The sequence below is a fragment of the Rattus norvegicus genome, chromosome 8 (genome assembly GCF_036323735.1).
Source record: "Rattus norvegicus strain BN/NHsdMcwi chromosome 8, GRCr8, whole genome shotgun sequence".
Classification (NCBI taxonomy): Eukaryota; Metazoa; Chordata; class Mammalia; order Rodentia; family Muridae; genus Rattus; species Rattus norvegicus.
The window spans coordinates 110409727-110430612 of NC_086026.1; the positions used below are offsets into that span (position 1 = coordinate 110409727).

Genomic DNA, 20886 nt, shown 5'->3' on the forward strand with positions numbered 1-20886 from the left:
CAGTAGTGACTTGTAGCCTTTCAGATAATGTGACTTCCTGCCTATTATGAAGGATAAGGAGCTGGAACATGAGAGGCATTCAGGAGGATCACTTTAATGAGCTCAAGGCCATCCTACTTAATATACCAAGCAAGTTCAGTATCTCGGGGGGGGGGGGGTGGCAAACACCATAAAACATAAAAAAGAATGAGAAAATGTAGTTCATAATCTTTTTTCATTAATTTACCTATTTATTCATTTTACATCCCAATCAGTCCTGCCCCCTTCTCTTCTCCCAATCTCACCCTAACCCCTCCCCTGTTACTCACTCTTCTGAGAGAAGGAGAAGTCCCCACCCTGGGAAACCACCACCACCTGAAACATGGGACATCACGTTGCAGCAGGAGTGAGGGACCCTCTCCCACTGAGACCCAACCAGGCAGCCTAGCTGGGCAGAGGGATCCAAAGGCAGGCAAGAGTTAGAGACAGTTCCTGCTGCAGTTGCTAGGGGACCCAGATGAAGACTACGCTGCACATCTGCTGCAAATATACAGTGAGCCTAGCTCCAGCATTGCGTAGTGTTCTGTTGGTGTCCCAGCCTCTGCGAGGCCCCCTGCTCCCAGGCTCGCTGACTGTAGGTCTTCTATTGTGTCTTTGACCCCTCCAGCTCACTCAATTCTAGACCCCACTCTTCCATAAGACTCCCCAAACTCACCTGGTGTTTGACTGTGGGTCTCTGCATCTGTTTCCATCTGCTACTGGATGAGTCCTCTCAGGCACAGTTGTGCTAGGCTCCAGACTAGTATTAATAGTGCCAGGGTTGGCTCTCTCCCGTGAGATAATTCCCAAGTTGACCTGTAATTGCTTGGAGGCTGTTCCCTCAGTCTCTCCTCCATCTTTATCCCTGCACATCTTGTAGGCAGGACACATTTTGAGTTGAAAGTTTTGTGGGTGGGTGGATGTCCTCCTCTTGCCACTGGAAGTCCTGCCTGGTTACAGGAGGTGGCCACTTCAGTCTCCATATCCCCAACTGCTAAAAGTCTCAGCTAGGGTTGCCCCAATAGACTACTGGAAGCCTCCCCCATCCCAGGTTTCTAGCTAGCCACAGATGCACCCCACAGATTTCCATTCTCTCTCACCCCCTTTCCAACCCACTACCCTCCCTCCACCTACCTCTAATGTGTACTTTATCTCCCCTTCTGAGTGAGATTCACACATCCTCCCTTGGGCTCTCCTCCTTATAACTTTTTTTTTTTGGGGGGGGGGGTCTATGGATTGTAGCATAACTATCCTGTACTTGATGGGTAATGTCCACTTACAAGTGAGTACAGACCTTTACATGTCATTCTGGGTTAACTCACTCAGGATGATATTTTCTAGTTCTATTTGCCTGCAAATTTCATGTCTTTTTTAAAATAGCTGAATAGTATCCGAATGTGTAGATGTACCACATTTTCTGTATCCATTCTTCAGTTGAGGGGCATCTGAGTTGTTTGCAGTTTCTGGCTATTACGAATAAAGCCACAATGAACATAGTTGAGCATGTGTCCTTATGGGACTATATTTTGGGTACATGCCCAGGAGTGGTATAGCTGGGTCATGGTATAGAACTATTCAAAATTTTCTGAGGAACTGCCAAATTGATTTCTAAAATCGTTATATAAGTTTGCACTCCCACCAGCAATGGGAATTGTTCTTTTAAGGTCTGTAAAGAATTGTACTGGAATTTTGGTGGGAATTGTATTTAATCTGTAGATTGCTTTGGTAAGATGGCCATTTTCACTATGTTACTCCTACTGATCCATGAACATGGGAATATTTCACTCAACTTCTTTCTTCAGAGACTTGAAGCTGTTGTCATACAGGTCTTTCACTTGCTTGGCTAGAGTCACACTGAGGTATTTTATATTGTTTGTGGCCATTGTGAAGGGTGTTTCCTTGATTTCTTGCTGAGCCCATCTATCATTTGTATAAAAAAGGGCTAGTGATTGGTTTGGTTTGGTTTTGTTGAGTAATTTGTGTTCGGGTACTTTGCTGAAGGTGTTTATCAGCTGAAGGGGTTCTGAGATTTTGGGGGTCACATATGTATACTGTCATATCATCTGCAAGTAGCAATACTTTGACTTCTTCCTTTCCACTTCATATCCCTTTGATCATCTTCAGTTGTCCTACTGCTCTAGCTAGAACTTCAAGTGCTGTGTTAAATAGATAGAGAGAGACTGGGCAGCCTTGTACTGTCCCTGACTTTTGGAATTGCTTTAAGTGTTTCTCCATTTAATTCGATGTTGGCTATTAGCTTGCTATTTATAGCCTTTATGGTATTTTGGTATCTCTGATCTCTACAAGACCTTTAACATGAAGGGATGTTGGATTTTGTTAAAAGCCTTTTCAGCATCAAATAAGATAATCATGTGGTTTTGTTTTTTTAGTTTGTTGATATGGTGAATTATGTTGTTGGATTTTTGTTTATTGTGCCATTCCTGCATCCGTAGGATGAGGCTTACTTGATCATGGTAGATGATGTTTTTGATGTGTCCTTAGATTCAATTTGCGAGTATTATTGAGTATTTTTACATCAATGTTCATAAGGGAAATTGGCTTAAAATTGTTTTTCTTGGAAGAAGTCCTTATATGGTTTATGTATCAGGGTGACTGTGGCCTCAAAGAATAAATTTTGCAGTGTTCCTTCTGTTTTTATTTTGTGGAAGCTTTTTAGGATATTAGCTCCTCTTTGAAAGTCTGAAAGATTTCTGCACTAAAGCCATCTAGCCTAGGCTTATTTTGGGGGCAGGGGGATACTTTTAATGACTGCTTTGAATTCCTTAGGGGTTATAGGACTACAAATTGTCCTGGTCTTGATTTAAATTTTTGGAAAGTGGTAGCTATCAAATCATCCATTTTGTTTAGATTTTCCAGTTTAATGGAGCATGAGTTTCTGAGTCTTTGAATTTTCTCAATGTTTGTTGTTTTGTCCTCTTTCCATTTCTGATTTTGTTGATTTAGATACTGTTTCTCTGCCTTTTTGTTAGTTTGGCTAAGGTTCTGTCTATTTTGCTGATTTTTCTCAAAGAACCCAGCTCTTGATTTCATTGATTCTTTGTACTGTTCTGATTCTGATTTATTGATTTCAGCACTGAGTTTGATTATTTCCTGCCATCTACTCCTCTTGGGTATGTTTGCTTCTTTTTGCTCTAGAGCTTTTAGGTATGCTTTTAAGTTGCTAATACGTGATCTCTCCAATTTCTTAGTAAAGACTCTTAGTGCTCTGAACTTTCCTCTTAGCACTGCTTTCATTGTGTCCCATAAGGTTTTGGTATGTTGTGTTTTTATTTTCACTGAAGTCTAAAGTTTTTCATTTCTTTCTTCCTTCCCTGACCTAGTGGTCATTCAGTAAAGAGTTGTTCAGTTTTCATAGTTTTGTATGCTTCCCTTCCTTTGGTTTGCTTGTGTGTAGTTTGCCTCCTTGGGTTGGAACTTTCTTTCTAGTATTTTCTGTGGGACTGGATTTATGGGTGGATGTTTAAATTTGGTTTTGTCATAGAATATCTTGTTTTCTCCCTTGACAGTGATTGAAAGTTTTGCTGGGTATAGTAGTATTGACTGACATCTGTGGTCTCTAAGAGTCTGCAAAGCATCTGCCCAGGCCTTTCTGCTTTTAGAGCCTCTGTTATAAAGTCAGGTATAATTCTGATAGGTCTTCTTTTATATATTACTTGGCCTTTTTCGTTTGCAGCTTTTAATAGTCTATTTTTTTTTCAGTACATTTAGTGTTTTTATTATGTGGCAGGAAGATTTTCTTTTCTAATCCAATCTATTTGGTGTCCTGTAAGCTCCTGTGTCTATAGGCACATCTATCTTTAGGCTGGGGAAATTTCCTTTTTTAAGATTTTTTTCTATCTTTATTAAATTGGGTATTTCTTATTTACATGTCAATTGTTACTACCTTTCCCGGTTTCCAGGCCAACATCCCCCTAACCCCTCTCCCTCCCCTTCTATATGGGTGTTCCCTTCCCCACCTTTCCCCCAACAATCACATTCACTGGGGTTTCAGTCTTGGCAGGACCAAGGGCTTCCCCTTCCACTGGTGCTCTTACTAGGCTATTCATTGCTACCTATGCAGTTGGAGCCCAGGGTCAGTCCATGTATAGTCTTTGGGTTTAGTCCCTGGAAGCTCCCGTTGGTTGGCATTGTTGTTCATATGGGGTCTCGAGCCCCTTCAAGCTCTTTCAGTCCTTTCTCTGATTCCTTCAACGGGTGTCCCGTTCTCAGTTCAGTGGTTTGCTGCTGGCATTCGCCTATGTATTTGCCATATGCTGGCTGTGTCCCTCAGGAGAGATCTGAGTCTTCTCATTCTAATCCTATTATTCTGAGGTTTGGTCTTTTCATAGTGTCCCAGATTTCTTGGATGTTTTGTGCCATGTACTTTCTAGATTTAGCATTTTCTTTGACCAATGTAGCAGTTTTTCCATTGTATTTTCTATGCCTGAATGCATCTCTTCTTCCTCTCCTGTGTTCTGTTGGTGATGCTTGCCTCTGTAGTTCCTGTTCTCCTCCCCTAGGTTTTGTATCTCCAGTATTTCCTCAGTTTGTGTTTTCTCTATTGCTTCTTTTTCCACTTTAATTTCTTGGACAGTTTTTATTCATTTCATCCATCTGTTTGATTGTACTTTCCTCTATTTTAAGGGATTTATTCATTTCCTCTTAACGGCCTCTGTCATCTTATAAGATTGGATTTAATGTCATCTTCTTGTGCTTTGGCTGTGTTAGGATACCCAGGGCTTGCTGTAGCCGGGTAGCTGCCTCTGGTGGTGCCATGGTGCCTGACTCTTGCTGATTGTGTTCTTGCAATGTCCTTAAGCCATCTGGTTGCCCCTGGTGTTGGCTGGCTGTTTCTGATGACAGCAGGACTCCTTAAGAAGGCAGGCAAAACCTGACATTGAATCTCGGAACAGGAGACTACTCACCTCTTCTGTCTGTGCCCCAGAGGGACAGGCCAGCAGGAGACTGACTCTGGAGGGGTTTAATTAAATTAGATGTTCCTGGATCCCAGCAAGGCTCTGGGGAAGGCAAGGCAGAGGCCTGGGCCAGACAGTGGAGGTCTGAGGACAGCAAGCAACTCAACTCTGTTGCCTGTGCCCCAGGTGCACCCAACTGGCAGGGGATTGGTTGGGGAGGGGCCTAAGATGGATGCTACGTAATAATCTTACATATCAAATTTTTAATGTAAATAATACCAATTTAATTCATTTTCAAGGTAAAGAATTAAGACTATACTTACATTCTCTCTCACCAGTACATTCTTGTCATGAAATTTCCTAATTCTAAAGTATGTTTCCTTTTTATCTCACAGTATTACAATGACTATGGTGATATTATTAAGGAAACCCTGAGTAAGACCAGGCAGATTGATAAGATTCAGTGTGCTAAGACTCTCATTCTCAGTCTACAACAGGTAAGGAATTTGGGGGGAAATAGAGAAAACTTTATGCTTGTTATGTGCTAGCTGTCTTATTTAACTATTTTAAGTATAAAGAGTGATTCACATTTTAAATAGATGTGATCCTAAGGTGGGGTTGAAAGAAATTTCATATTGGAAAACTGAAGAAACAATATTTTGCTGGGCATGGTGGCTCGCACCTTTATTGTCAACACTAGGGAAGGAAAAGTAGACAAAGATCTTCTGTCTGTTCAAAGTCAGCCTGGTATGCATAGCAACCTTCAAGCTAACCAAGGCTACAGGATGAAACCCTGTGTCAAAATAATAATTATTATTATTTTTATTATTAAAAATTTAAAGTAATTATAAAAAGTGTTTAGCCTTCTGAGCATAGCGGCATGTGCCTTTAAGTCCAGCACTGGGGGTGGGGGTTGGTGGAGAAGCAGATCTGTAAGTCTTAGGCCAGCCAGGTCTATACAGTGAGACATTGTCTCAAAAAAAAAAAAACTTTAAGGAAGGGTTATCAACAATTTCAAATAAGAAAATACATATTGCATAAGTAAGATTCCCAAGATACGAATTTCTAGAAATAGTCTAAATGTTCATCAGTAGACTGATGGTTAAATCAGCTGACACTCTAAAGTAGTTAATTTTGTTTTTATTTAGTTTTAAGACAGTAGTATCTCACTGTGTTGTCTAGACGGGGCTACATGATCCTCCTTCCTCATCCTCCCAGGTAGTTGAAACTGGGTGCACACACCACTGTACCCACTAAAAATGTTTTACTAATTAACGAAACAAATAGAGCAGGTTTTAAGATAAAATGAGTCCTCTGGCACCACTTACAGTCAGAACTGTGTGTGTAGACAGTATGAACAAATTGGTATAAGGAACATTCATATTCTTAGAATTTAAGGCTATTATATATCCATCTATAAAAAACATTTACATTCTAAAACTTTATAAATAATTAGCTACATTTATTTGAAAAATCTGTGGAAGAACCTTTCCAGCCAGTTACGGCATGGTTCATAGTTCAGGCAGGGTGTTCTGAAGTAGACTACAGAGATGGAGACACAGCTGAAAGCAGGTGCCTCTCAGGTAGGTGGGTGTAAGGAGTCTGAAGTGAGAAACTGAGAGTATGGTGATGATGACCAGAGACTCAGAGCGAAGAAAACAGATGTAAAAGCATTGCAGGACCTATGCCATTGAAGAACCAGAGAAATGAACTGGTGGCTGCACAGGAAATAGTATAAAGAAGTTAGGATTGCTTTTTAAGATTTTAGATAGATAGATAGATAGATAGATAGATAGATAGATAGATAGATAGATAGGTAGGTAGATAGGTAGATAGGGTAATGGCATGATAATTGCTTTAATATTATTACTGCTCTGAAGTTTTATTTTTATTTTAATAGAATATATGGTATTTATAAAACATCAACTTAAGACCTTTTCAATGTATTTTGTTAAGTTGAAATTATGTTTTCTTATATTCAACTATTCATGAATATTTATATCATGTTCTGACCTATAATATATAAAGTGAAAAGTGTTCTGAGCCCTGTATATCATATGTATGTTTGTAGGTTTGTGCTATATTTCTATCTACATATATCTTCTTTCTCTCTTTTCAAATATATCTATTTAAATGTTATCATTCAATTTAACAAATATTGGACTGTGATGCTACTGACCTCTCTGGTATTTTGTATTTTGTAAATTTTAAAATTAAATACAATTTCAACAATTTCTTAGCTATAAGATTTCTTTTTTAATTTATTTCCATCAGTTGTTTAATGAACTTGTTCAAGAACAAGGTCCTAATCTGGATAGGACATCGGCCCATGTCAGTGGAATTAAAGAACTGGCACGTCGTTTTGCCCTTACATTTGGATTGGACCAGATCAAGACCCGAGAAGCAGTTGCCACACTTCACAAGTGAGATAAACACTTTCTGTTATTCAGAACTGGATTACTGGAATATAAACAAACAATTGTTATTGACCCATTTTTAAAGTGATAAGTAATAAAATTTTCAAACCATAAACTATTAATGAAATTAATATTTTATCTTTGAAAAGCTTTCTTAAACCACCTGTGGGTGGAGTTTTTCTTTGTCTTGTATACTATAAAGATAAAAGCTTTGGGCACACCTCTAGTCCAGGACAGCCAGGGCAGCCTATCTTGGGGTTTGGGCGGGTGTTAATAACCTATTCTTTGGTCTGCGAGTGAGACTATATTGTAGGGCATGTGGATTTTAAAAGAGTCAATGCTTTTTTTAAAAGCCCCCGGTGAGGGCCACACCTTCTAAACTAACTGGGGACCAAATGATTGACCTTAGTTTCACAGATCTGGTGGGTACTATTGAATAGCTCCCAGTTACTGCCAGTCCAGTTTCTTTCCAATGTTTTGTATTACTCCTAAAAAATACATTGGGGATATAACATTGTTTCTTTGTAGCTGTAAGTATTAAGTACAGACATATAAAATTACCATTATTTTACTGTATGAATTTACCATACTTTGTTAAATTCAGTAATGATTCTTCTATGTTTCCAAAATTTTTACAGTTTTTGCCCTAGACTACCTGAAAAAATTAAAATGTTATTTTCTTTAAATTCAGGGATGGAATAGAGTTTGCCTTTAAATACCAGAATCAGAAAGGACAAGAGTATCCACCTCCTAATCTGGCTTTTCTTGAAGTACTAAGTGAATTTTCTTCTAAACTCCTTCGACAGGACAAGAAAACTGTGTAAGTTGAACATACAAATAGAAATTATTGTAAATGGCACCATTGAAACTTCTAATTTTTTTTATTATTACTACTGTTACACTCTAGTAGTAATAAAAACCTGGTTTGACCTGGAAGCTGTAGGATGAAATTAAGTAGATGAAAATGATTTCTTCATCTATACTTCAAAATGTGTGAGCATTGGCTAGTTGCTTTATATAACCCAACTGTTCTTTTAGATTTATTTTCTATTTTATATCAAGATTAACCTCGTCTGTCTCTGCTGGAGCACCATCAGCAATCCCAGCATTCAAGAGCCTAAGGCATGAAAGTCTTTAGACGACCCTTGGCTATGAGGCAAAACCTTAACTCCACTGTCCTGCCAAAGATAATTGACTTTTCTTATATTTTTAAATAAAAATAATCTGAGGAGGTCTGCTTTTTCCTAAATGCTTTGATAAGATGTTGTCATTAGAACAAAGTATAAAACTTATGAAGAGAATGCTGCTATAATAAATCCCAAATTTTCTCAGTACGAAGATGAATGGGTTATAATAATAAATTTGAGTATATTAATGTAAACATAATAGAATTAATAATTCTAAGAAACAGTTACCTTCATTTTGCTCAAAAGCATTAGTGTGCCCATTATAAGGTCCTGTGATGTTATAAGGCTTGCATCCTGCTTAGGGAACAGACACACAGGCTAATAACTAAGAGAGGCCTAGCACTAAAATGGGGTGATGTGGTAGAGAGCCATAAATGGTAAGTATTGATGGGAATGCGATGCTTTGAAACTAAATTATTGTCTGATCGCTTTTGTTTCTATTTGGTGAAGGCTCTTTCAGGTATTTTTATTCTTTGTGAATCTTACGCAGCTATATACTGTGGGTTTTGATTATTTCCAACTTCTATGCCCCTCCTCTTCCAATTCCCCTCTCAACTTATGTCCTTTTCCTCCTCTTTCTTCCTCCCTAAGGAGAAATGACTCCTTTAGCAGCCATCACTGTCAGTAGCTCCTCAGCTAATGGCTCGGTCTTGTGCGAGCCTTTCCCTCCTTCCTGGAATTGTAACTGCCTTAATACCATGCAACTTTTTCCAGAAGATTGCTTTGGCAATTTGGAGCATTTTCCCTTTTTCACACACATATTTAGGATTTATTTCTAATCTTAAGAAAAATGCCACTGACACTTTGGTAGAGATTGTGTTAGCACTGTATATCACTTTGAGTAGTATGAATCTCATAATATCGATCTAATTCATAAATGCAGATGTCTGTGTGTTATTTTGATTTTTTAATTTCATCCAGCAACATTTTTTTTTATTAACTTGAGTATTTCTTATTTACATTTCGAGTGTTATTCCCTTTCCCGGTTTCCAGGCCAACATCCCCCTAACCCCTCGCTCTCCCCTACTTTATGGGTGTTCCCCTCCCCATCCTCCCCCCATTGCCGCCCTCCCCGCCATAGTCTAGTTCACTGGGGGTTCAGTCTTAGCAGGACCCAGGGCTTCCCCTTCCACTGATGATCTTACTAGGATATTCATTGCTACCTATGAGGTCGGAGTCCAGGGTCAATCCATGTATAATCTTTAGGTTAGTGGCTTAGTCCCTGGAAGCTCTGGTTGCTTGGCACTGTTGTACATATGGGGTCTCGAGCCCCTTCAAGCTCTTCCAGTTCTTTCTCTGATTCCTTCAACGGGGGTCCTGTTCTCAGTTCAGTGGTTTGCTGCTGGCATTCGCCTCTGTATTTCCTGTATTCTGGCTGTGTCTCTCAGGAGAGATCTACATCCGGCTCCTGTCGGTCTGCACTTCTTTGCTTCATCTATCTTGTCTAATTGGGTGGCTGTATATGTATGGGCCACATGTGGGGCAGGCTCTGAATGGGTGTTCCTTCAGTCTCTGTTTTAATCTTTGCCTCTCTCTTCCCTGCCAAGGGTATTCTTGTTCCCCTTTTAAAGAAGGAGTGAAGCATTTGCATTTTGATCATCCGTCTTGAGTTTCATGTGTTCTAGGCATCTAGGGTAATTAAGCATTTGAGCTAATAGCCACTTATCAATGAGTGCATACCATGTGTGTTTTTCTGTGATTGGGTTAGCTCACTCAGGATGATATTTTCCAGTTCCAACCATTTGCCTATGAATTTCATAAAGGCATTGTTTTTGATAGCTGAGTAATATTCCATTGTTTAGATGTACCACATTTTCTGTATCCATTCCTCTGTTGAAGGGCATCTGGGTTCTTTCCAGCTTCTGGCTATTATAAATAAGGCATCCAGCAACATTTTATGGTTTTCTTAGTCCGTTTATTAGGAGCAGTTATCTAATGAAGTCTTGGGTTTACAATTTGACAATGTTCATTCTTTCTTTTATCTGATTGCTTTGGCTAGGTCTGTTTGACTACAGGTGGAAAAAGTGGGCATTGGTTTCTTATTCCAGATCTAAGGGAGAAAATAACTCATACATTATGAAATAGTACATTATTTTTCCTTGCATGTGCAAGACCCTAGGTTTGTTTCCTAGAAGAAAAAAGGGGTGAAGAGATCTACATCTATTAAGAGAATTAAATGACTTTTATTACTCTTCTGTTGATGTATTATGTTTATTGGTTTGCATATGTTGAACAACCCATGTATCCATGGGATGAATCTCTCTTGTTTATATTTAAATTTCTCTTGAAATTTAGATTTTAATGTTTATTAGTGTTTTGTGGAGAGTTTTTACATTTTCTCATGTTCATCAAGGATCCTAACATGTTTTGGGTTTTGTTTGTATCCTTGTCTGGCTTTGATACCCAGATAATGATAGCCTTTATAGATTGCATAGACTATAGTCTATTGTTTATAGACTAACAATAATTTGATCTTCTATGTGTAGCTCTTTTGATAAGGCACATCTGACAGATCTGCCTGCCTCTGTATCCTGAGTGCTAGGATTAAAGTAATGGGCCATCACTCTCCAGCAAGACTGGTTCTTTAAATGCTTGGTAGAACTCAGCAGTTAAACTGATTATTGCCTTTTTTTTTTTTTTAACTTAAGGTTTCTTTTACTGACTCATTACCTTGTCACTATTGGGTGACTCCAATTTCTAATTTCTTCAGGACTCCATCTTGATGAGGTCTATGTGTCCAAGAATTTGTCCTTTTTAGGTTAGCAAATCTCTCACTGTGTAGATGTTTGTTCTTTATGTCTGTAGTAATAGCTCATATCTCTGGCTTAAGTATGTGTTTCTCTCCCTTCTTTCCTCTCTCCATCTCTCCCTTACTCCCTCTCCCTTCTTCATTAATAAAAATTTGTCACTTTTATCTTTCCAAGCAGCCAGATTATAATTCATTGATCAGATTTTCAGTCTGTTTCTATTTTGTTTTCTTGTTTTGTTGGTTTGGGGGTTTGGTTTTGTTTTTGAGGCAAGATCTTGCACACTACCACCCAGACAGTTTTGGATTTACTAGCCCCGACTAATCTTGAACTTGTGATAATCTTCCTGCTTTAGCCTCCTGCGTGTTGGGATTACAGAAGTATTTTGCCACATCCATCTTCTACTCTGGCCTTTATTGCTTTTTCCCCACTCTAGTTTAATTTGGTTCTTTTTTTTTTTTTCCCATCTTGCTGAGATGCCTTAATAGCTCACTGCCTATGTGATAAATGTTGATTTCTGTAAACTCCTCTCACTTTGTTGCATTCTTTAGTTTTGGTAGAGTTGGGTTTTCCATTTGGTTATTTCAAGGACTCTTTAATTGGGGCTGGAGATGTGGCTAAGCTGTTCAGAGCAATGGCTGCTTCTGAAGACCTGGGCTTGATTTCTATGACCCACATGGTGGCTACAACCTTCTATAATTCCAATACTAGAGTTCTGATACCGTCTCTGACTTTCCCTGCCACTGCATATATGTGGTGCACAGATGTATAGGCAGTCAAAACATCCATACACATTAAAAAATAAGACTCTTTGGTTTCCTTTTTGGAATTGTTTTTGCTATATTGGTTCTTCCAAGACTAGGTTATTTAAATTTTTATGTATTTGTATTGCTTGTTTTAAATTGTATTCTATTACTGTGCTCAGAGATAATGATTACAAATGCTTATTTTTAGTTTCCTGATTCTTTTGTTATACCCTATATTTATCCAGAAGAGTATTCTACTTCCTGATGAGGAAGAATATGTTCTATTGGGGGGAGGGTATTTGTTTCACTTTTCACAGCTGGCCTCAAATTTACAGAAACTACCGTGTATGCTTCTGTCTCTTGGTGGCTGGTATTAAAGGTGTGTACACCTGTACCAACTTATATACTGGATTGTTGAATAAAACATTCTATAAATATATATTAGGTTCATTTAGTCTAGGATGCAATTTAATTCTCCCTTTATTGTGTTATATTTGGAGTTTATCTTTCCTTTTATTTCAGTTGGCATTTGTTGTATATATTTAGGCACTCCAAGATTAGGTGGGAATAAGTTAAGAATTGTATTTTATTTTGCTGATGTCTACTTTGTTTTGACATTCAGAAATTGAGGTCTGTGATCCAGGTGAAATTGGTTTCTGTTCAGGGCAAGAGATGCAGATGCTTTCACTCTTGAGAAGGCACATACTTTGTTTCACAAAGACTAGTTGCTGATCAGTGGTCTTTTGTTGGGTTTTTTTTTTCTGGGTTTTTCTGTCTTTTGTTTTTTGTTTTGGTGGTTTGTGGGGGTTTTGTTGCTTCTGTCAAATTAAAGATCATCAGTTGTATGTTTTGTTTTGGGGTCTACATGCCTTTTTGAGGCCAACTATGCTGTCTTTGTCAAGATAGCCCTTGTGGTCTGCTAAGATACAGCATGTTCTTTCACTTTGTTGTGCTTGTTGTAGGACCATTTGCACAGATGAGGTTTGCTGTCTATTCTCCTGTTTTCATCTGGTCCTCTTATGAGATGTTTTCTTTCCTCTGTTCTCTTGGATAAAATGCTCTTTCTTCCTCTGTGTATAACAATTCTCTAAGAATGCTCTGCAGATTTGGCTTGGTAGTTACTCATTACCTAAACTTGGGCTTTTCATGAAATATTTCTCCATACTTTGTGTGTGTGTGTGTGTGTGTGTGTGTGTGTGTGTGTGTGTGTGTGTGTGTGTGCGCGCGCGCCAAATTGCATATGGAGGCTAGAGAGCACCTGAAATAGTTGACTCTCTCCCACAAAATGAGTCCTGGGATTGATGATTAGTGACCATTTTTAGCCTAGCCAGTCACCTTACCTGCCCTGGCGATTTTGCAAGCGATGTTGATCTTAGGTGATAGTTACTTAATTTCAGAGCTTGAAATGTATCATTTTGTGGTTTTCTGGCTTTGGGATAAATGATGATGAAAGATCTGCTATTCTGGTAGTTCAATATATATATACAAATTGCCCTTAGACCTTTCATATTGCTGCTTAGCTTTTTCTATCTTTTTATTGTATGTCATGATTCTAGTTTGTCATATCTGTTCCGAATTCTGAATGTTTCTTGGATTTAGATGTCTTTTTCTTTCTCTGGATGTTGATAATTCTTATACAAATTATGTTGTTCCATTTGTTCAGTGTCGGGGTCAGGTGCAGAGCTTCGTGTTTGCTTAGGCAAACACTTTACCATCTGAGCTCTGTGAGCTCTTATGCTCACTTCATCAGAATCGCTGCTCTCACAGCCACTGCTGCTGGTCCTTCTTTGTCCTGCCTCCCTTGATGTCCCTGTTTCATCTTTCCCAACACCTTCCCCACCCCACCCCCAATACTAATATAGTTCAGATTTTGTCATTTTTTTAATTCCTGTGTTATGTACATATTTTTGCCTACTTGTATGTCTGTGCACCATGTATGTACCTGGTGCCTGTGGAGACCAGAAGAGTGTCCGATCCACTGGAAATGTTGTTACAGAAAGTTACGAACCACCATGTGGGCCCGGGAGTCAAACCCAGGCTGCTGGAAGAGCAGCAATGCTCTTAACCACTAAGCCCCCCTTTTTTTATTTTAATGAGAATGTTCATGTGGACAACAAGCTTGCTTACAGTATTAGTACATAATTTCCCTTTTTTACATTTTTAATTAAAATCTAATATCAGTGCCCAAATCCCTCACCCTAACCTCTCCCTACCTTCCCTTCAAAGTGATAGCTTTTTTTAATTACTATTACCTGTGTGATTATTAGTAGGCTGTGTGTGTTCATGTGCACACTCCACAAAACTACAATTTGCAGAGTCCATTTTGTTGTACAGATGTGTGTATACACATACATGCATATATATGACTTCAGAAATGACTTTTTTGTATTGGATAACCATTCAAAGGGCTCGTTCCTGAGAAAGGCTAATTCTCCCTCTCTTGGCAGACTTTAGTTGTTACAGTTCCTTGTCTAGGCATGAAACTCATGAAATTTTCCCTTTTCTGCATTAGCAGAAAATGGTTTGTCATTGTTCAGGTCTTACATATGCAGCCATTTCTGAAAGAAGCAGACTTATAGCAGGCTTCCTGCTCTTCTGGTTCCTATCTTTTTGCTCCATTGTCTGATAGGTTTTCTGAGCCATGAATGCAAAAGCTGTACTGCGGGTGTCTCCACTGGAGCTGGGTTCCCACAGTCTGTTTCCTTTACATTGTATCCGGTGTTGGGTTTTTGTGATGCTGTTTGTTGTAGAGAGGTTCTTTGATGAGGCGTGATAGATACACTAATCTGTGAGTATAAGGGTAAGATTTGGAATGTAGGTAAGGAATCATGCTGGTCTAGCAAAGTGCCTTACATTCTTTCAGACGGATGTTAGTTACCACCAGCATGTAAGTTCCACTAATGGTAATGATGTGGGTCTAGTCATCTTTTGTCTTTCATTCATTATATCTTTCGGTATTTCTCTAGTCTCTTTAACGGTGCTCCTTCCTCTCTTCAATTCAAAGTATTGATTCCAGTATACTGTTTAGTATTTGTTAAAGATTAATTGTGGAGTATTTTTCCTTCAAGTGTAGAAGATAGTTTTTGAGGTACAGTTGGCAGTTGCAGTCTTTTTTAGAACTTGAGCCTCTGTGGCTTTTAGAGTTTCCATTGAGAACAGCTATTCTGATGGGATCTCTTATGTGTATCTTGTGCTCTGTTGTATTTTGTTTTGTCTTGTAGCACTGAGCATTTTTAATTTCTTCTGTATATTTAATGTTTTAACTATGATAAGCCTTATTTTTATTGTCTTATCTAATTGGGTTTCTGCATATGTTTTTGTGTTTACTATAAGATATGTCTTTCTTTAGTTTGGAGTTTTATTCTATGATCTTGTTAAAGATATGGTCTGTGCCACTGTCCTGGGATTCTATGCCCTCATCTATCCCTATAATTCAAAGATTTGGGTCGGGGGTTGGGGATTTAGCTCAGCGGTAGAGCGCTTGCCTAGCAAGCACAAGGTCCTGGGTTCGGTCCCCAGCTCCGAAAAAAAAAAAAAAAAAAAAAACAAAAACAAAGATTTGGGTCTTTTGATGGTGTTTTCCAACATGTTTCTTTCCTATTTTTTTTAATTTTCATATTATGTAGTCCAGAGTCTCTGCTTTACTTTCACATTCTTACGGTCTGCCTTTTTCTGCAATGTTGAATTTTCAATTCCATCCTCATTTTAGTTTGTGTTTGCTTCGTTTTTTATCTCTTTATTAAATTTGGTTTTCAAATTCTGAATAATCATCACTTCTATTTTCTTGGGCCACAATCAGATGTTTGTTATCTTCGAGTTTAATGGAGTCTTCTTTGTTAAGTCTTAACTCCTTTGGTTTCTTGAATTCTTTGGTAAACTCCCATGTCCTGGGAGTTCTCCTTAGTGAATACTTCCATAAAATTAGTGGGTTTGATAGGAAGCACACTGTCCTAGCCATTTGTGTTGTTTTTATGACTTGACTTGAGCATGTCGACTTCTCTGGTTGTACGTCTGGTGTGAAAATCTGCTGAACATTAGATTGGTCCAGTGCAGCTGCTGCATGACCAGAACTAAGCAGAGAGAAGCGCCCTTCCTAGCATATACCTCCTTTCAAAGGGCTGCAGGAGAGTGAGCCAAAAGTAAGTAACACTGAAAGTGAGGACATGAAAGGTCTTACGTCTCTACACTCACAGGCCTACCTCTAAACCCAGGGTTCAGGAGCCATCTTTGTCTGTCCTAGAATAGTTTCCACAAAACAAAACCATACTAGTAGATGAAAGCAGAGGAAAGAAAACGCGTGACTCAAAGACTTTAGACTTCCTTGGATAAATAGTTCTCTGTTTGCTATATCCCCTTAGGACAATTTATAGATGTTAAATTATTTATTGTCTTAAAATTTTTCCCAGTTGAAAGGCTGTTATACTAGGAAAAGGATATGCCAAATTCTTCACTCTTGCTTTCTTGCAATTCTGACCTCATTTTGAATATTTTTAAAAAAACTCACAATCTTTTTGAGGCAAACTTAGTGTGTTTTTGTATGGTGTGTGTGTGTGTGTGTGTACATATATACACATAAATTAATATTTAAAGCAGATAAACATACACACTCACACATGCACCCTTATTAACACATCCTCCCCTTTTGAAAGGACCGGAGGGATGTGAAGCAGAGCTGTAATTGATACTTAAAGTCACTGCTGCTATCTGTGTGTTCGCAGCCATTCCTATCTTGAAAAATTCCTCACTGAGCAGATGATGGAAAGGAGGGAGGATGTATGGCTTCCACTCATCTCGTATAGAAATTCGTTAGTCACTGGGGGTGAAGACGACAGAATGTCTGTGAACAGTGGAAGTAGCAGCAGTAAAACTTCCTCAGTGCGCAGTAAGAAAGGAAGACCCCCACTGCACAGAAAACGAGCAGAAGGTAAGTCCTCCAGTGCGCCTGCCTTACACAGATAACGTAGCAAGTGATTTATTGAAACAAGATGCTGTAGGACATGATGTCATTACATGTTTGCTACCAACTGAATATCCAAGGACAAAGGTTGTATACAGAGTAAGGCAGAAAAGAAACTTAATGAAACAGAATACAGAAGACACAGAAAAAAAGATGAAGCAGTTATAAAGATCTCTAACTTTGTGACCCTAACTCGTTCAATTTTAAAATAAGAGTCATTATTTATTTTAAAATATGAAAAGTTTAGAAAACAAAAATAAAATACAATTCATCTTAAGCTGGGTGTGGTGGTATATGCTTGCAGTCCCAGCACTTGGGAGGATCTAGAGTTCAGGGCCATCTTCAGCTACTTAACAAGTTTGAGGCCAGCCTGAGCTACATAAGTTAGATTCCTCTCCCCTGCCCCAGTTTATCTTACTAGTAGAGGATTATTGGTAATCTGAGAGTATACCTCTGCAATAAGTTATACACTCTAAATTACATTTACAATTCTGTCATTGGTTGTGAAATTTATTTTTATGCCCCAAGACAGTGGTGGCCAAATCTGATTTATAATACAGCTTTCTAGACAGTAGGGAATAGGAATTTGAATTACCATGAAAATCTGATCAACATTTAAAAAGAAAAAAGACTAAAATTGCACTGTTAAAATATTTCTCAGAAGCTTAGCAAGGGCTGCTTCAGAGTAAACATGCTTTATTTCTCAGACGGCCTTTGCCTTCCCCATGCTCCTCCTCCTGATTAGTTCTCACAACTTCCTCAGCACTGCACCTCTGCTGCCTAAGGAAAAGTAACTCACCAGAGGTGAGCTGATTCTGTGGCACACTTAATTATAACTTAAAACCAATGTGCCTTTCCTTATTGGAGAAGATACTGACTAGTGACGAAAAGCAAAGTTAGTTTCCTATTTCAAACCTGGCTTTCCCATTGTCAGCCATGTGACATTCGAACATGTAAGTTTAGCCCTCTCTGAGTTTTATTAACTAATCAAGTGAAAGAGACCAGAGTATATAGCGTATCCAGCATCAGTTACCATGAATACTAACTGAGATACTCCTGATAAAACACAGTACACATGTCACTGGGCACAGTACTTGGCCTATAAGTAGCATCCAGTAAATGCTAGCCACTATTTTCAGGATGTTCCCAAAATCCCACAGTCATGCTCCTTTAGTACTAGTCAGACTAAATAACATTGCTAATGTTAAAATTTAGCAAAGTCGGATCAAAAAAAAAAATTTAGCAAAGTCTCATCTTTGAGATGTCCTTTCATATTTCAGCTTTGATACTTCTAGTCATATATATATATATATATATATATATATATATATATATTTGCAGTTGTCAAACCCCCTTGAAACTGGAGTTACAGACAGTTGTGAGCTGCCATGTGTGCTGGGAATGGAGCCCATGACCTCTGGAATAGTAGCCAGTGTTCCCAACTACTGAGCCATCTTCTCCAGCCCGTTTTTCATGCATTTTATCACTTGTAAATTTTACATTAATCAGTTTAGTTCCATGCTGTTATGCAGATTTGACAAAGAAAAAAGTAAACCTTAGAGAATTTAAATTACCATATATAATTCACTGATAAACTGTCAAGGCTAGCATTTTTAAGACTCTAGGACATATATGTATACTAGGTAACCACTTTGGTAACTGGTAAATTAGAAAAGAAAACTTGGCTGTGGGTTTGTGTGATATTATCAGGATAGGTAGTGTAGCCAAAGCCCTTCAATGGCAGTTTCACTTGTTGGAGTTGAAGATGTTTTAAGAACTGTTTTCACTGAAAATCTTTAAAAGGTTAGAAGATGGATTCAGGGAGAGCAAGCTTCTAAGGTAATTAAGTCTCCACTGGGCCCTCCAGAAACACTGGGCTAAGTGCTACAGCTAAGAATTAATTAATTAAAAAAAAAAAAAAAAAGAACACATTGACACCAAGGAGACAAGGAAAGGGACAGGCAGTTTCAGTTCAGCTTGGTCAGTTCTCTGAGCCAAACAACAGGAGGCTCCAGAGTGATCAGATATAAGAAGGAACCACATTTGAAGAGGACATGAAATAGAGAGCTAACATGGCTAACACGATCTTTACAGGCTTAACAACTACATTATGCCAGTCTTTTGACCATAAAAATGTTGCGTACTAGAAAACAAAAGCTTAGAGTAAATACCCAATAAAAAAGTGTGAGTGAATGGTTAAGCATGTATTTAAGATATTCAGAAGTGGGCATCAGTAGAATGGCCTGAACCAAGTAGTAAATTGGTATTTTTAGGGCCAGTCCAGAATGTGTATGTGTATCTGACAGAATATAAAAACCTAAGAAACACTGGGAGATAGAAGTGTTTGGTAAATGAACCTAGCAGGCACATCTCTTGAGACTCACAATACTTTTGATTAAGATATTTCTGAATCATTTATTAAATTCAGAAGTAAACTAATACACTCTGCATTGTTTTATCAGTATGGCTTAGGTAGGCAAATAGTGTTTTCTGCTCCAGTCTTTACAAAAGTAGCCTCAGAAGGAGGGAAACATGACACATCACTTGCTAGTACAGGATAGTATATACTTAAGTTCTAGGTAATAAAAATGATTATTATTTCCTTAAAAGGAATAGAATTAAAAGCTGGATAAAGCAACCAGGCTCCCGAGAGGGACTTTATGGCATATAAATGCTGAGCTTCTCTATCGCCACACATACAACCACCCCCCCCCCCCAAAAAAAAAAAAAAAAACACAGCTTCTCTTGTCATGAGTCTACACTTGTATTGGCAGCATTTGCTGATTTTTCTGTAAAAGCCAGCCAGTCTTAAGATCTACTACCTGGGACACCTTGTGGGCTCAGGCAGTAGGTCAAAAGGCACAGGAAGGTTGCTGAGGGCTTTAACCTTACTCTTGTAGGGCATATAAATCCTCAAAGATAAGGGAGACAGGAGGTAGTGTGGTGTTTGATAACTATGATGAGGTAATAACCTCATTCAATCCCTGTGGTTTAAGAGGCCAAGTACTAATATCCTCATTTTAGGTATAGAAAACTGAACTCTATAAGATGTCATTAATATGATACAGAGCCAAACAAGGGAGTTATGGAACTGGGTTTGCTCTAGCCGGGCATTTGGCATACCTCATACCTGTAATTCCAGCATGTTGGAAGCTAAGGCAGGAAGAAAGATCAGGAATTCAAGGCCAGCATAAGCTACATGACCTTTTTCAAAAAGAAAAAAGAAAATGCCACAAAAATTGAATGTAAGACAGGCATGTTAGGACATGCCTATATTCCCAGTACTTGCAAGGTGGTAGATACAGGAAGGTCGGGGGTTCAAGGACCTTGTTTGATGGTGAATTTGAGACCAGCCTGGGCTAGAGGAGACTATTTAAAAAACAAAATAGTAAAACGAAATAAATAACTAGGTAGTCTATAACTAGGTAGTCTAACTGTAGAATTGTGCTTTTCAAATCTATTATAACTGCCACCAAAGTTTGTTCAATGTCTGATAGTTTGAGACTTTAACTGAAATTTTGCAGATGAAAGTCTGGATAACACATGGCTAAATAGGACTGACACAATGATTCAGACTCCTGGACCCTTGCCAACCCCACAGCTCACCTCCACTGTACTTAGAGAGAACAGCCGTCCCATGGGAGAGCAGATTCAGGAGCCTGAGTCTGAGCATGGTTCTGAACCAGACTTTTTACACAAGTAAGTACTAAAAGTTTCATTTTCTTGGCATAAAACCTCAAAGCGAAACTAAGAAAAGCTAAGCATGTTGGTGGTGGTGAGGTCTTCCAGGAATGAAGGCACGATGGAGAGTAAATAGATAAACGTCTGCAAAAACCACTGCGGACATTCTTTCCTCAAACTCAGACTTTTCTCGATCTAGTGGAGCAAGCTTCATATT

General features: G+C 38.6%; 1 protein-coding gene across 8 annotated transcripts in view; it reads left to right on the forward strand.

Annotated features, from left to right (window-relative positions):
• Stag1 (STAG1 cohesin complex component) overlaps positions 1-20886 on the forward strand; it is a 385686-nt gene that overhangs the window by 351746 nt on the left and 13054 nt on the right. For all 8 annotated transcript variants that reach the window (XM_006243631.3, NM_001108179.1, XM_008766528.4 and 5 more), the window contains 5 exons: positions 5330-5431; positions 7209-7357; positions 8043-8171; positions 16750-16955; positions 20513-20687. In XM_006243631.3, coding sequence (XP_006243693.1) covers positions 5330-5431; positions 7209-7357; positions 8043-8171; positions 16750-16955; positions 20513-20687 — 761 coding nt within the window. The remainder of the gene's footprint in view (positions 1-5329; positions 5432-7208; positions 7358-8042; positions 8172-16749; positions 16956-20512; positions 20688-20886) is intronic.